This window comes from Prosopis cineraria, unplaced genomic scaffold (genome assembly GCF_029017545.1).
Source record: "Prosopis cineraria cultivar Desert tree isolate PC_DT_omini unplaced genomic scaffold, ASM2901754v1 PC13, whole genome shotgun sequence".
Taxonomy (NCBI): Eukaryota; Viridiplantae; Streptophyta; class Magnoliopsida; order Fabales; family Fabaceae; genus Prosopis; species Prosopis cineraria.
Window position 1 is genome coordinate 32551861 of NW_026555344.1, and position 14235 is coordinate 32566095.

At 34.8% G+C, this 14235-nt stretch overlaps 1 protein-coding gene across 3 annotated transcripts; it reads right to left on the reverse strand.

Moving 5' to 3' along the window:
- Positions 1–249: 249 nt before the first annotated feature.
- On the reverse strand, positions 250–12593 carry LOC129291194 (uncharacterized). Of its 3 annotated transcripts, none has more exons than XM_054928431.1 (13): positions 12108–12593; positions 11784–11900; positions 11193–11257; positions 10416–10521; positions 9574–9645; positions 7542–7601; positions 6858–6987; positions 6598–6785; positions 6310–6494; positions 5091–5218; positions 3945–4237; positions 3129–3372; positions 250–1273 (listed from the first exon to the last, which is right to left on the reverse strand). In XM_054928431.1, exons 1-13 carry the CDS (start codon positions 12372–12374, stop codon positions 510–512), a joined length of 2619 nt encoding a protein of 872 aa, XP_054784406.1. In that variant the 5' UTR covers positions 12375–12593; the 3' UTR covers positions 250–509. The 3 variants fall into 3 exon arrangements, with proteins under 3 accessions (XP_054784406.1, XP_054784405.1, XP_054784407.1); XM_054928430.1 differs by having other exon boundaries at positions 9574–9648; XM_054928432.1 differs by having other exon boundaries at positions 9574–9648; positions 11784–11896; positions 12108–12248.
- Between the last annotated feature and the right edge of the window lie 1642 nt (positions 12594–14235).

Here is a 14235-nt window from a genome sequence, read left to right on the forward strand (position 1 = left end):
AACAAAGATTAATAACAAATCATTATTTAAGAGAAAACAAGGCTCTGTTCCCATTTTAACAATAATTCCTTATTGGTCTTTATCCATAAATATCATTCTTCACATGTTTTGGATGGAGTTTTCCCATTTCTCTAATAGAAGGGAAAAAAGAGTGAATAACACATTACCAAAAACATAATACACTAGCTGTCTCTACTCCATCTTTTAGTTTTTGCAGTAAATATTCTTTATCAAGAAACAATATTTGAGACTGCATTAAAACATTTAGATTCACCTAAATCCAAAGTTACAAATTCAAAATTCTTACAACTCAATTTCTACTCAACTTGTTGGATATCGACCGCATTTTAAGATTATATCTCAAAAAAAAAAAAAAAAAAACTATATGAACCTCTCAGGCTCTGATGATATACAATATTAGGCCCATGTTTGTTAAGTAGAGAGAGAAAGAATAACTCTAAGCTACAATACATCTTCCTCATGCTACTTCGGATAAATGACAGATTTCCCTAGCTGGAATCAGAATCCGGGTCTCCATCCACAATATCAGGCAACTCATCATCATCCTCAGACGAATCATCAAGATGATCCAATTTAGGTGCAAATTCATGATCATTGTTCAATTCTGAGGTTCTTGGCATTTTGCTGCCAAGGTAAGCTGGTTCGCTGTCTTTGTTAATGGAGGCTTCTTGACTTGATTTTATTTGACTTCCTATACGAGGCACTGTACTGTCTGAAACAATCTTCTCAGAAACTGGCTCAGCAAGAGGAATGCTTGTGCAAGACATGGGGTCCTGAAATTGCGTGGTAGATTCACCCGGATGGGCTGACTTGTTGACAATTTCATCCTCAACAGCTCTCATTTCAGTATCTGCACAAGTGGCAATCGCAGAAACCTTCTCGCTCCTCTGAGGTGTTTCAGTGTGCACAGTATGCAATTTCAGGTCATTATCTCTGGATATCCTCCCAGAATGCTCTTCTTCAGATTGCTTTGTACCCTCAGCCAATGGAACATCTGGCTCTTCTAGCCACTTTTGGCATAAATCATCATCTGATTCAGGAGTATCATATCCCACTTGCTGAAACCCGAATGGGTTAGTTTTGCTCCGGCCAAGAGCATAACCATCTCGAAAATTGCTGCGAGCTTCACTGAAAGAATTTGGAATTGGAGGATAGTCTACCAATGGAAGTGCCCTTGGATGTATAAGCACTTCCAATGCTAAAAGTGCATAGGCGCAGAACTCAGAGAGTTTCGTTCCAATTAGTTGCTTTCCTGCACAAAATAGATTCCATGCAGTTAAAAATAGTTTTGTATTGAAGTTTCAAGAAAACACGGGTATGAATTATTCTCATGAAATTAAAAGGTCAAAACTTTTACTTTCAGATCCAAAAAGTGTAAGCAGTGTCTGGTTAGAATGCAATTTTCACAATCGATAGTGACTGGAATTAGTTGATGATCATCAAACTGTGGTAGGGACAAAATTTGAATCAACAAACTACTTTAAATTGAAAATTTTGGAGATCATATCGAGGGCGACAATTTAGTAAAGGCTTGAGAATGGATTTCATGACTCTCATGCTATCCTAACATAGGCAAAAAAAATGCACATACAACACTGAAAAAGTATCGGATTTGGATCCAGTGAATGGCTTAAATCTACTCATTAAATTAGTGTCTCACATGATACGATAACAATCATTTAATTTAATTAAGTGGCTACAAGACATTTTGTCATATAATACTATGAAAGTATCAAATCTCAAATTTTTGGAAGGGACAACACATGTGAGGGATGCTTTAATCACGAGGATTGTTTTTAATTTTTGGAGGGAAATGTATTTTGATAAGTTTCAAGTATTGATGAAATCCCATGGCTAAAATCAAAACACTTATTGAGTAGGCCACTCATTGAATCCGAATCCAAAAGCATCAAGTTTACGATTAACAAGGAGTACTGAGCTAATATTGGTGGTGTGAGCCAGTATTCACTGGAATAAGTGGCACTCTAGAGAGGAAATTTGAGCAATCACCATTGTTATGAGGGTCCACCATAAGCTGTCCTAGATAGAATTAAAGTTCAAATACCATCTATTGAGCATGGATTGGGGGATCAATTCACCTATTTTCGCACTGCTCAACTTTCAAAGGAATTAATAAAAAAAAAAATCACCTAATCTACACAGCAAAGTTACAGAACAAAACGTTCAAAGAAATAGAAGCATCAATCCAAATTGATGTTGAAGAATTTTCTCATTTCCGCTATGAAGTCCAAAGGTACGAGAAAAGTCCAAATGTATATGGAGTTTCTAGCTGAACAAGTTACTATCCTTCAAACCATGAAAACACCCGCTGCAGTCTCGTCAACACTAGATTCTTTATTTTAGGATACTAGTACTAGTTCAATCCAACACAAATGAACTTTTTTCAAAACGATAAAACTTTGCCACTCTTCCTATTTAGATGTCACTCCACTGATTGAATTTTTTATAGAATTTCATTGAGAGAAGATACAAAGCCAGGTGTTCAAACAGCTATTCTCCTGAAAAATAATGTTACAGAACAAGAAAGTTAAAAATGCAACATTGCTTCCCATTTCCCGTCTCGAATTTTAAGCTGAAAACCACAATGAAGATACATACATATTCCTTGTCCATAGGTCATAGATAGACTCCCGTAATTGAAACTATACAGTGACTGGTAGTAAATATACTTAACCCTCCAAGTTTTATCTACTACAACTCCGTAAGGTATAAACCCTGTACCAAATTTCACAAGACAAGAACTGCTAATCTTCCCAATAGTAATTGGCACAAATATTTTTTTTTTTTCCTTCAGATGCATAAAATTTAATTATTTGCTACTTTTTGATTACTTATAGATATCCTTCTATTGGAGGCAATCTTATTCAAGGCACGGTTGAGCACTAAATGTGGATAACTCTCCCAATGAGAATTCAAACATTGTTCGCCACATTGTGAGGGACTAGGCCCTTCCGCTAGACCTAACCTTTGTTGGTAATTATTTGCTACTTTTACTATGAACGAAAATATCAACAAGAGTCTTTATCAATATATCTATGTCTATATCAAGAAGAATGAAAAGTGTTCATGTTAATGAATAAAATTACCTCTGTGGAAAAGTTGAAGACCTTGAGCTAAATGTGGGGGTCGTGCTAGAGAAAATGAAAGAAAAGAAGCCAAAAGAGCACCTAATGCAGCAAGCTGTAAATCAGCAGAAGTAACGGCAGACTCCTTTTGCTCAAACATATTTATTTCCTCACCGACCCGTCCTTCTTCAAAAGAGTCAATTGCTATGGCTATCAAAAGATTGTCAACTTTTGGCCTCCATGTCTCAGATTTCAAACTTCCAGCCTGTCAAAAACAATAAAAATTTTATGCATATTAGTATTCTATTCAAAGTTAAGAAAAAAGCCTGTTGCAATCACTTGGATCATTATTAAAAAAAAAAAAAATAAGATGTTTTGTAGAGCTGTGAATAGAGGATTTAATTAAATGTAATTCTGCAGGTTTCCCAACGTATGCATTCAAGTCTATGGTTTGCTGATGATACCACCCTTTATTTGGAGGTTTGGCAGGACTCAATGTGTGTTACAATTCTTTTCAGATTCGTTCCTCCATAGAACATTGCCAGATTCTTCAACAGCCTCTCTTTTATAGGAGAGGATGTTTACATATCTTATTATATGCAAAGAGATTGAGCTGCTCTGCTGCATTTTTTTTGTTAAAGTCTTTTCTGATCATTGTCCTTTTCACTATCATATTTCACCAGGAAGATTTATCATTCTCCAATATTCTCTCACTTTACACTTTGCAAAAGATTGTTAGCAAGCACAAACTTGGCTTCACTGATGATGTGGAAATTAGGGGGGCAAAAAGGCAACGAAGGAGGGGAAACATATATGAGAATGTGAAATATAACATACCACAGTGATAAGAACCTCTAGTGCTTCAAGCGCAGCTATCCTCAGGGAAATTGGAGTTGCCAGATAGTTCTTTGGTGCATTTGCTGCAGAAACGTCAACTTCATCATGCTCTTGATGCTGAAGAGAATTTGTCATACTCTTGTGCTTCCTTTTTCGACTTTGTCTCTGTAGCAATGCTTTAGTAGATGCATTTGAATTTGAAAGACTCAATTCGCCAGGCCCCTTACTCCTGATGGTACTCAAATCAACGAAGGCATTGTTGACAACTTCCTGTGCAAGGCATAAAGCCATCCCTGTTCACAATGACTAATTAGCAAACCCAAGCTAGCCTAATATAACAGGAAAAACAAAATTGATTTGGCACCAAACTTGAAGAGTATAAAAAGGACCATTCCTGCTGTCTACAGGAAAAATAAGAAGGTAGTATGAGGGGATAAAACCCAACAGGGAGATGCACAGACAAAGTCAAGATTATGGAAATTACAAATGCACTGGAGAGCTTCTGTTTGTTACATACAATTCAGTCATATTTCTAGACCTCTCAACTACAAAAACAGAAAATACAAAAATAAATAAATAAAAGACAAACAAATGGGGTAGGATAATGACCCTTTAATTCTTCCACAGATCTCAAATAATCTAGAACATTTGCATAACAAAAACTCAAACTTGTGAATCACTCTGCAGATCATTTGAACAGAAGCTGCGGAGAAGGTAACATGTGAGCTCAATTTTCTTTTCCCCAAATTCTTCAAGCTAAGACCTAAAAAGTTGTAAGGCTATGTTCATGGATTGAAAAGTAATATGCAAGATAAATAAGAACTGAAACTAATAATATTATGGACTTCTGTACAGCAGTAATTAGAGGATGTGAACAACAAATATGTCACTATTTTTTTACTACATGGCATTGTTCACTTTTTCCAATAAAAAAATGTTGGCATAGAGTCCAATGGTAAAACAATTATTCCATTGAGCTTTTAGCCATAGGATCAACAGCATAGTTAAACTCACTGAAAGAAAAATGAAAATATGAATGTACATCTCCAATGGTTCAGAAAAAGACAGTTCAAACAGCCACTCTTTGCCAACAAAATAATATCAACAGCTAGAAATGAGACATCTTTGTTGAGAAATCGTACGTACCAACACCCATGGATATAAGGAGAATTCTTGTGATAGAATAGACTTTGATTCTTAATTCCGGCAACGCACATGTTTTGAAGTACATTGTAATGATTCTTGCAGTAAACGCAGCATATGGTAACAGTTGGCTACGATACAGATATTGTCAATTAGGAGAATATTGAAATTTTGCAAGAAATAAAATACACAAAAGATAAATGCAGAAATCAATTACATACAAGTCATACATGGTGTAGAGTGGAAGATGACAATTGGATCCGGGGGAGGGGGAGGAACCCAAAAAAAAAAACAACATACAAAATGAGCATGTACTAGAAAAAGTAGGCATAATATCTTTTGAGGGGAAAATGGTAGAAAATCATTTGAGATGGTTTAGACATATACAGATAAGACCACAGTAGGCACTGGTGAAGAGAATGGAATAGATAATCTTGAACCGTGTAAAGAGAGGTAGAGGAATGCAAAAGAGAACATCCATAAAAATTGTTGACTGAGACCTCTTCATTAACAACATTCCTAAAAATTTAGTAAATGATAGAACACAATGACATCATGAAATTCACATAACTGACCCCACTTAACAGGATAAGGTTTGTTGTTGTTTACAGTAAATTGAAGCAGGAAGGTCTCACCCAAAAAAACAAAAGAAAGAAGAGGAACAATGTGGAAAGTTAAAAAAAGATTTTAGGTTGGATAAGAGACATAACTGACACTCACACAGCAGCAGTTAGAGAAATAATAGTGGCCAAATAATAGTAATTATCTTAAGATCAAAATTGTTGCCCAAAAGAACGATATTGTGAGTGAAGGATGACTAAATAATTCAATAGATCATCAGTTCAAATGGTTTGATAATATGCACAAGAACCTTCAGAAACGTGTGCACTTGGCAACACTTGACAACAAAAGAAATAACATCAACAAAAAAATTGAATAACAAAGAAATCAAAACACAACAATATATGTACAGGACAATTAGACAATGTACAAATTAAATGTCCATGAGCCTGGGAGTGTTTTGTGAAAACATTGTAGGACAAATGATTGCAAGTTATAGGCCTAGACAAAGAAAGTAAACTCAAGAAAGGCAAGATAAAGGCATTAAAGGGAGTTCAACCTTTCATGTATTTCATAAGTTGCACAGCCAACAGAACATCTCATATTTTTTTCCTTTGGTTCTACAATGGAAAGGAGGGAAGAAGTTATCAAGCAGGCATACCTTCCCACAGCCTTCACGACAGCAGTGAGCAATTCCAGGCCATATGAGTGCAAAACAGGAAGTTCGGAACAAATATTCTCTTGCCGCTTGGCAGTCACAAAGGGCATTGACATTTGTGACAAAGAGCCATTCACCATCAGTACTCTATCAACAAGGGCCAATAACATGCGAACAGGAACATTTACCTGGCAAATCATCAAATTGATTTCCATCATTCTTCTAAATCAAAAAATTTGTGGTGAAACAAATTGGACCCTCATTCCTACTCTTGAAAGAACTAAACAGTACCTTAAAGGGATACGAATTTGTAAGCATTGTGCAACAACAATGCAGAAGGCTAGAGACAATAGATGACTGCTCAGACTTTTTTGTTTCTTTGCAACTTGCTTTTTCAACATACATATAGCCTCCTAAAGCTGCAGGAGGATCTTTTCCAGGTTGAACCAATAATTTAACAAATTCATGGCGCCTGGATTCTGCAATATGAGCAAAGTAGTCAACTACTGTCATTAACTGGAACCAATAAAACAAATAATAGTGACAAATACCTTCTTCTAGACCTTGAAATGAATGACTCAATTGATCATTTATTACGACCAAAATTTTCTGCATCAGCACAAACCAGCTTTCTGCATCTCCTTTTGATTTTGGAAGTAATGCTAGGGAATAAGCTAGTTTCTGGAATTACAACACCAAACAAAAACCAGGACTTAAAATATGATTAAGATCCTGCGTATACATAGAAGCATGCACACTTTTTTTAAGAAGAGATCATACATCCAGAGAAAAGAGTTCAATCTTCCAATGCATCATGAGAAAATACTATTATAATTCAATTTTATCATGTAAGTCTGCAACAATGTCATTATAATCAGGAAATAAGGTTGGTATAACTAATTGGGGTATTTAAACTTTAATTAGGGGTTTCATTAAAGGTTATTGGGCCAAATATTCTATTAGCTCATACAAAATAAAAGTAGGGTATTTGATATCATTTAGGGCTCACTTAATAAAATGGAATGAATTGAAAAGAGTTTTTGAGGAAAAAAAGTGACTCTTGTACCCCTACTTAAAAGAATAATGTAAAGGAGATACAAATTGTTTAACGATCAAAAAGACATAGTCATCAAAAAGTAAGCAACTTCAAGGTTGAGCAACTAATTAAACATCAGGGACTGTAAATCCATGAGCAGGCCACTGGTGAAACAACCAAGAAAGAGGAAGCACATTACCTTCAACAAATATTGGCTGCATCCTCCTGAGAGGAGTTTTGAAGCAATAGCAGATTCAACCTGCATAGAATTGAAATGCTCATCAAGTCATGCTAACATTAAAAGGAGATGGTTCGCTGAATTCAGAGAACATCCAATGCTCACCCTTGACCTCCAACAGGTTATTTCACTAAGAAGCAACTACATAATTTAGTTGCTTGTTTGGCGCTATAAATATGGTTAAGTTAAAGTTTATGTACCATTCATTTACATAATACAAATTATAGAAGAGGAAGATACTGAATGTAGGCTTTACAGTTATAATCATTCATTGAATAAACATTCTGAACTGTCTGATTAATGGTTTTTGAAAGACACGACAAAGGGATTCAAATTTATGAGCATTCTTATCCATAAGATCCCTTTGAAAGTGGAAATTTCAAGAATGACCAGTCCATTGCATTAATTAAGCTTTGAACTGGTGTGTTGGGCAAAGAAGAAACATAATTCCCCACCCAAGCATCCTCCCGGAACCTGGTACAACCACCATTGCAGATTGCCAACCATTAAAGAAACCAAAGATCCATAAAATTCATATTCCCAAGGAATAAAATTCCTATGGCTTACATGAGTAGGAGTGATTGTGTTGGGCTTTCCAACAAGTGGGGCCGTGTATACAAACGGAGGCCTAAAGGAGATACTCAGGGACAGGGGAGACAAGGGCAGAAGGGGGAAAATACGGTAATTAACAAAGCCTGACAGTGTCAGGATAGTGGAGGGGGGTAAAAAGGAGGGCAGGGAGTGACAGAAGGGTAGGGAGTAGCATCTTCTTTGGGGAGACGACCTGGTCTCTCGAAAACCAGGTTGTTTGGGAGGCTCTTTCTTGTTTTCCGTTTCTGTGTGACGTTTGAGATAGGAATTAGTGTGTGTGAAGCTGACTTGTGATTGTATTCTCTACATTTTCCAATAGTAATAGAAGATACCAGTCGATTGCTCTTCATTTTTCTGTTATTGGTCTCTTTAATATCTGTTATTGGTGTTGGTTCTATCAGATTGCTGGGTTGGCAGTTTTCCTGCATGATATTGGGGTTTTGAACACCCCCCAGTGGCCACTTGTGCAGTCTATATAGTTCTGGTGAAGCAGAAATCAAGTAAACTGTAGCAAGTGCCACATTCAAAAGGATCCTGATTGTTCATCATACACCATTCATGATTTTTATTCAGAATTGTTGGCTTCCTGTTAATTGGAGTTATCAACATATAGGATATAAGTTGTATGGCTGAAATAGAGGAAGGCATCGGAAGTTATTTGTGATCATGAAACACTAATTAAGCTAAAAGGAAAGTTTTATTGAACTACTATAAGATTAACAAGTTAAGATGATAGTGAATGTTGGGTAGTGAAGAGATGGTAAGAGCAAAAAATGGGGTGGTTGCAATAAGGATGTTAAGATGGATGTGCAGTCATACAAGAGAAAACAAAATCCATAATGATTGTATACAAGAAAAAGTTGATGCAGTATCTATAGCAGAAAAAATAGTAGAAAATCGTTCAAAGTAGTTTGAACATGTACAAAAAAGCTTATAGAGACACCAATGAAGAGGGTTGAAACTTATAGTTTAGACCCAGGAAGATGTATGAGAAGACCATGAAGGACACTCAAGGAAGTTATCAAATATGATCTATTGGTGAATGATATATTTGAAAAATTGGTTGTTTTATAATACAATAGCTATCATGCAATTCACTTAGCTAATTCCACCTAATAATATAAGACTTCTTGTTATTATTAATTGGAGTTTCACAACCTTCTCCGAGGTTTGTTCTTCCCAAATCACCATTTAGTTTAAAATTTACATAAATCAGGATTCCCTGATAAAATGAAATATTATATTTTTTAGAAATTTCAGATTCAAAGGGGTTAATGGAATTTGTACACCACTCAGTTCCACTGGAAAACCCACAGAACACATTATTTGGAAATATTAATTGATAATTGAATATATTCAATTAATCATGTTCACAATGCTACAACGGAGAAGAGAGGCTTACACTGTCATAATTACGTTGAACAGCAAATGGGAATGATGTCATTATTGTACATAACAAATGAAGTGCGCCTTCCTGCATGCACCACAATTCAGATTACAAACGAATCTCCATTAAGCAAAGAAAGAAGATATACAAGAACTGAAGAGCAAAAACTATGGTGAAAAGCATGCAACGAAAATGATATTGTCAGGTCAACTGTTTGCAGCATTTAGCAACAAAGGTATTCAAGATAAACTCTTGGTCTTCCCGGCAAGCTAAAACTTAACATTTTCATCACCTCCCATTTATATATGTGTATGAGAGACAGAGTGAGGAACAAGAGGGGGGAGCAAAATTGAGCACATTCTTTTGGCATTTTCCAGTGAAATAAGTGGTTTCTTACTTTGACTCTATCAACATATATTGTTTATAAATATATTGGGCCTTTAGATATAATTCTGTTACAATGAAATCCAGACACAAATTCACTTCAAAACAAATGTTTCTCCCACTTCTCATTCCACTATTCTAGAGCTTCTCTATTTCTTCTAAGTCCTACCAAAAGAGATGTTGCCAACTGTTTCTTATTTTGGCCCAAATACCAACACAGCAAAATATGTACCTCCATCCATTTTACTTGAAGAAATTTCTTTTATTAATTATTTAGAAGAGATAATCAAACAAGTTATTAAACAAGACCTTTTGGTAAACAATATTACTAAAGATTTGGTTATTGATAAAACATAATAGTGGGGTACAATCTATATAGTTGACCTCACTTAGTGGGATAAGGTTTGTTGTTGTTGTTGTATTTAGGAGAGAAAATAGAATCATAATCTTCAAATTATGCTAGTACTACTTACCCATAAAACCTCTGAGTTGTCACCATCTAACAGCTGCAGAACTGGTTGAACAACTTTTGCAGCAAAGGAAGACCCATCTTTCTTAACATTAGGAAATCCACTCAGCCTGAATTAGAAAAGAGCATGAGGCAATAGACTCAAGACAGATCATTTTTCTTGATTTTTCCCCCAAAAGAAAAAAGTATAAAAGTAAGCAAGTTTTGACTTTTCTGAAGTAATCATTCTTAACCCACAAACAAAACCGACTCTTGGACAAGAAGCACTGAACTGGAGATGGTTGTAGTAAATATATTTTATAACACCAATATTTCAATTCCAAAAAGTGAATTTAAATTATTCAATCTTTAAGCCAAACTGCATGATTACAACAATATTTAATTGAAATAAAATGCAAAAGAATATCTTTCACCGAAAAGGGGAAAAAAGGTCCAATTTATAGTTTAGAAATTTAGCAAGCAATTGCATATACAGAATCCGAAAATTGAGAAACTTGACAATACTTTTTTTTATGTATTTAATTTAATAGTTAATAGGATATGAAAGACTCATTCCCCAATATATATATATATATATGATTTTGTGCATATGCCAAGGTGAGCAGATACAGCGTTAGAGTGAAACATTTTACTCATTACTTATCTTTACATATACTAATCTAATACAAAAAGATTTCAAGGAATTTTGTCAATCAATACCAAACATGAGCATTTTACAGGACACTTCTACAATTGTGCACTGATGAATAAGGAAAATTTTGAGTAAAAAGAAAGACCTAACCTTGAAAACAAATCGGACATCGAAGCAACAGAAGCCACCCTCAGAAAATGAGAACTTGCTGAAGACTGTTTAAATAAGTAGCAAGGAAGACATGTCACACATGGGTATATAATAACAACAACCAAAATAAATAAATAATATAAGACAATTCAAATCCAGACCTTCAACCATGCATGGAAACAAGTGATGTATGTGTTTGAGCACATACATACACTGAAAAAGAATGCAAATAGAGAGTCCAACCACGCAAGTTTCACATATACAATAGTCAAATTCTAGATGAATAAAGTAAAGACAACTGATTGATAAATGAATGCCTCTTTTTGGTATCATCTAGTGAAAGAGATCACCAAGTGTATTAATGGTTCCTATTTTTGTTTCCGAGGTCATGTATCCCTCATTCAAAACTTCCTTTCTTGTATCCCCCGTCATTATCATTCCCTTTTCCAAGATTCATTAAGGGTTGCAATGGGGTTTAAAAGAGATTATGCAGGATTTTCTTTATTCTTGCGTGGAAAATAGAAATTCAAGAAATCTTTCAAGAAAGCTTGCAAGCAAAGAAGTTAAATGCATGTAAAAACAGCTTAATACCTGCAAAAATTGTAGCAACTTCTCAAACCACTCAGAGCACGAATTTAGGAACCGAGGAGAACTGCACTCTTGACAAGTAAGACCCAGCAAAGAGATTCCTGCCCAACATTTGTCTGGCTACGACATAGAAATATGATCATAAACTCACAAGTATACCTTCCAACATCCCATATGAATAAAACTCAATTGTAACTCAAGGATAAACTATTGCATATGTGAAGAAGCAGTAAAGAGTATACAAAATCATGGCTTTTGCTCACGTCAAAAATAAAAATGCCCCAATTCATTCAAAGCGAAGTACAATCATAAAACAATCACAGTTACCATGTCGCTGGAAGCGAGAGTCAAAATGCAGTCAACCCACGAATCAACTGCAGATTTCCAGCGTTCAGTTTGCTTTAGGTCCATGTCATCGGTGAAGGATTCAGAAAGGAGACGGTGAGTCTTAATCATGGAAACAACACGAGAAAGCTCTGAGGGATTGGAAAAAGGGTGCTTCTCATCAGGAAGGTGGTCTTTGACAAGGGTATGAAGCAAGCGAGGTTTGAGTGCAACATCATACATGTTGCTGACGTGATTGAAAGCCTCCATGGGAAGATTCAAAGCTCGAAGCTTTCTATATTAGCGTTAGTCGAACTCTTGCTCCTGCTTTCCCTCTCGATAGTGCAATGCTCGGTCTCATAAAATAGGCTCACAAACCTCTCTTTCTTCCGCCACCGGCGTGGCAAAGCTAGTGCTGCTGAATCCTCAGTGAAGTCTCTGTTTCCGGGCGTGTGGGGTTGGAGAAGAAGAGAGACATGGTTGAAGATGGGTCGGGTCCATCAATGGGCTAGTTGCTCATGTATGAACACCCCTTCTTGGCCCCAAATGACGTTTTTTTTTTTTTTTCGGTACGTTATTAGATTATCTATCAATCTTTTATCTATCTATCTATTTTATTTATTTACTTTATATCTTCAAATCTTATAGGTGAAATTTGATTAGTCAATTAAATTCATTGTCACGTTTTTATTTAATTCTCTTCTTATTTCATTTAATTCTTCTTCTTTTTATTTATGTTTAGGCTTCAAACTTCTATTGAGTGTTATAGAATAATATGAGATAAACCTCTTCAAATTGTATAGAAGAAAAGTGATTGATTGATTGGTATAAATTTGATTGGTCAATTAAAATTTATTATCACATTTTTATTTTATTCTTCTTTTATATTTCTATTTCTATTATACTTAGATTCTTCTTTTATATTTAGATTAAATAGATTTATATTTATATTTTTTCAAACCTCTTCTGACGGAGAAACTTGATTGGTAAATTAACATTCTTCTTTTATATTTCTATTTATATTTAGATTAGATTTAGGTTAAATATATTTTTATTTTTATTTTTTTAAACCTTTTTAGATTAAAAATATTAGATTTAAATGAAAATTTTTTCCTTAAGGATACTTTTAGGCCTTGTGATTTTGTTTAATTAGTTTCCTTTCTTTTGCATGTTTTCATCGTCCCTTCTCTTACAGTTAAATTAAATTTTTTACATTCTAAAAATTTCATTACTTACTTTATCTTCTTTTAAGTAAATACGACTTATGCCTATTTTTGTAATTTTAAAAATTATTTTTAATTTTAATTTTGAATTGTACGATGTCATATTGTTAATTCATGCATATTCTATGTATATTTTAATCATTTAATTTAATTTTTATTTAATAGAGACTTCTCTTTTTCCAATTATTATTTTAAATATTTTATTTTGATGTTTTAAATTTAGTATATTAATTTAGTCGTGTGTGTTACAAATTCTAAGAGATTGCTTAGTTTCTATTTTCATTTTTTTGGTTTTTAAAATTTTTTTTGTATATTGCAGGTTTCAAAATTGACACTACATTTAATTGTTAGTCAAAATGCCCAGTTGTCATGGTACAACTCACCAAATAATAGAAAAAATGATGGGTTTTTAATGGAAGGGTGATCTTACTTTTAAAAAAATAATTTAGGAAAGGTATGGCCCTACTTTTCATTATATTGTGCCCAGCACACTGTCAGGCCCCACATTAGAGAAACTTGAGAAGGATCCTGGCTATATAAATAGGTGCGCTGTGCATCTTAATGGGTTAACCTTTTGGAGAGAGAGTAGTGAGCCCGTGACAAAATAGTATTAAAACCAGACTTAAGTTTGTCCAGTCGGTGAGCCCCACTAATGGGCTACCTATGATAAGGGTGTCACGGATTGGTCGGGGGAGCTATCAGATCCCACATCGGAGAGACTTGGGGAGGGTCCTGACTATATAAACGGGTGCGCTGCACGTCCTAATGAATTAATCTTTTAGAGAGAAAGTAATGGTCCTGTGATAGCTTGCTCCTAAAACAAATTTAGGGGGAGAATTAATCTTCAGCCCTACCCTATATATATAAACACATTATATGCAGTCATAGAATATCACACTTTTGTCATA

Excerpts from the sequence above, each read along its gene's own strand:
- LOC129291194 (XM_054928430.1), bottom strand. The coding sequence starts at position 12,374 with ATGGAGGCTTTCAATCACGTCAGCAACATGTATGATGTTGCACTCAAA. Across the intron at positions 11,901-12,107 it reads CTCTCGCTTCCAGCGACATG|CCAGACAAATGTTGGGCAGG; the intron begins GTAACTGTGATT and ends TCTATGTCGTAG. Across the intron at positions 6,988-7,541 it reads GCAGCCAATATTTGTTGAAG|AAACTAGCTTATTCCCTAGC; the intron begins GTAATGTGCTTC and ends TTGTAATTCCAG.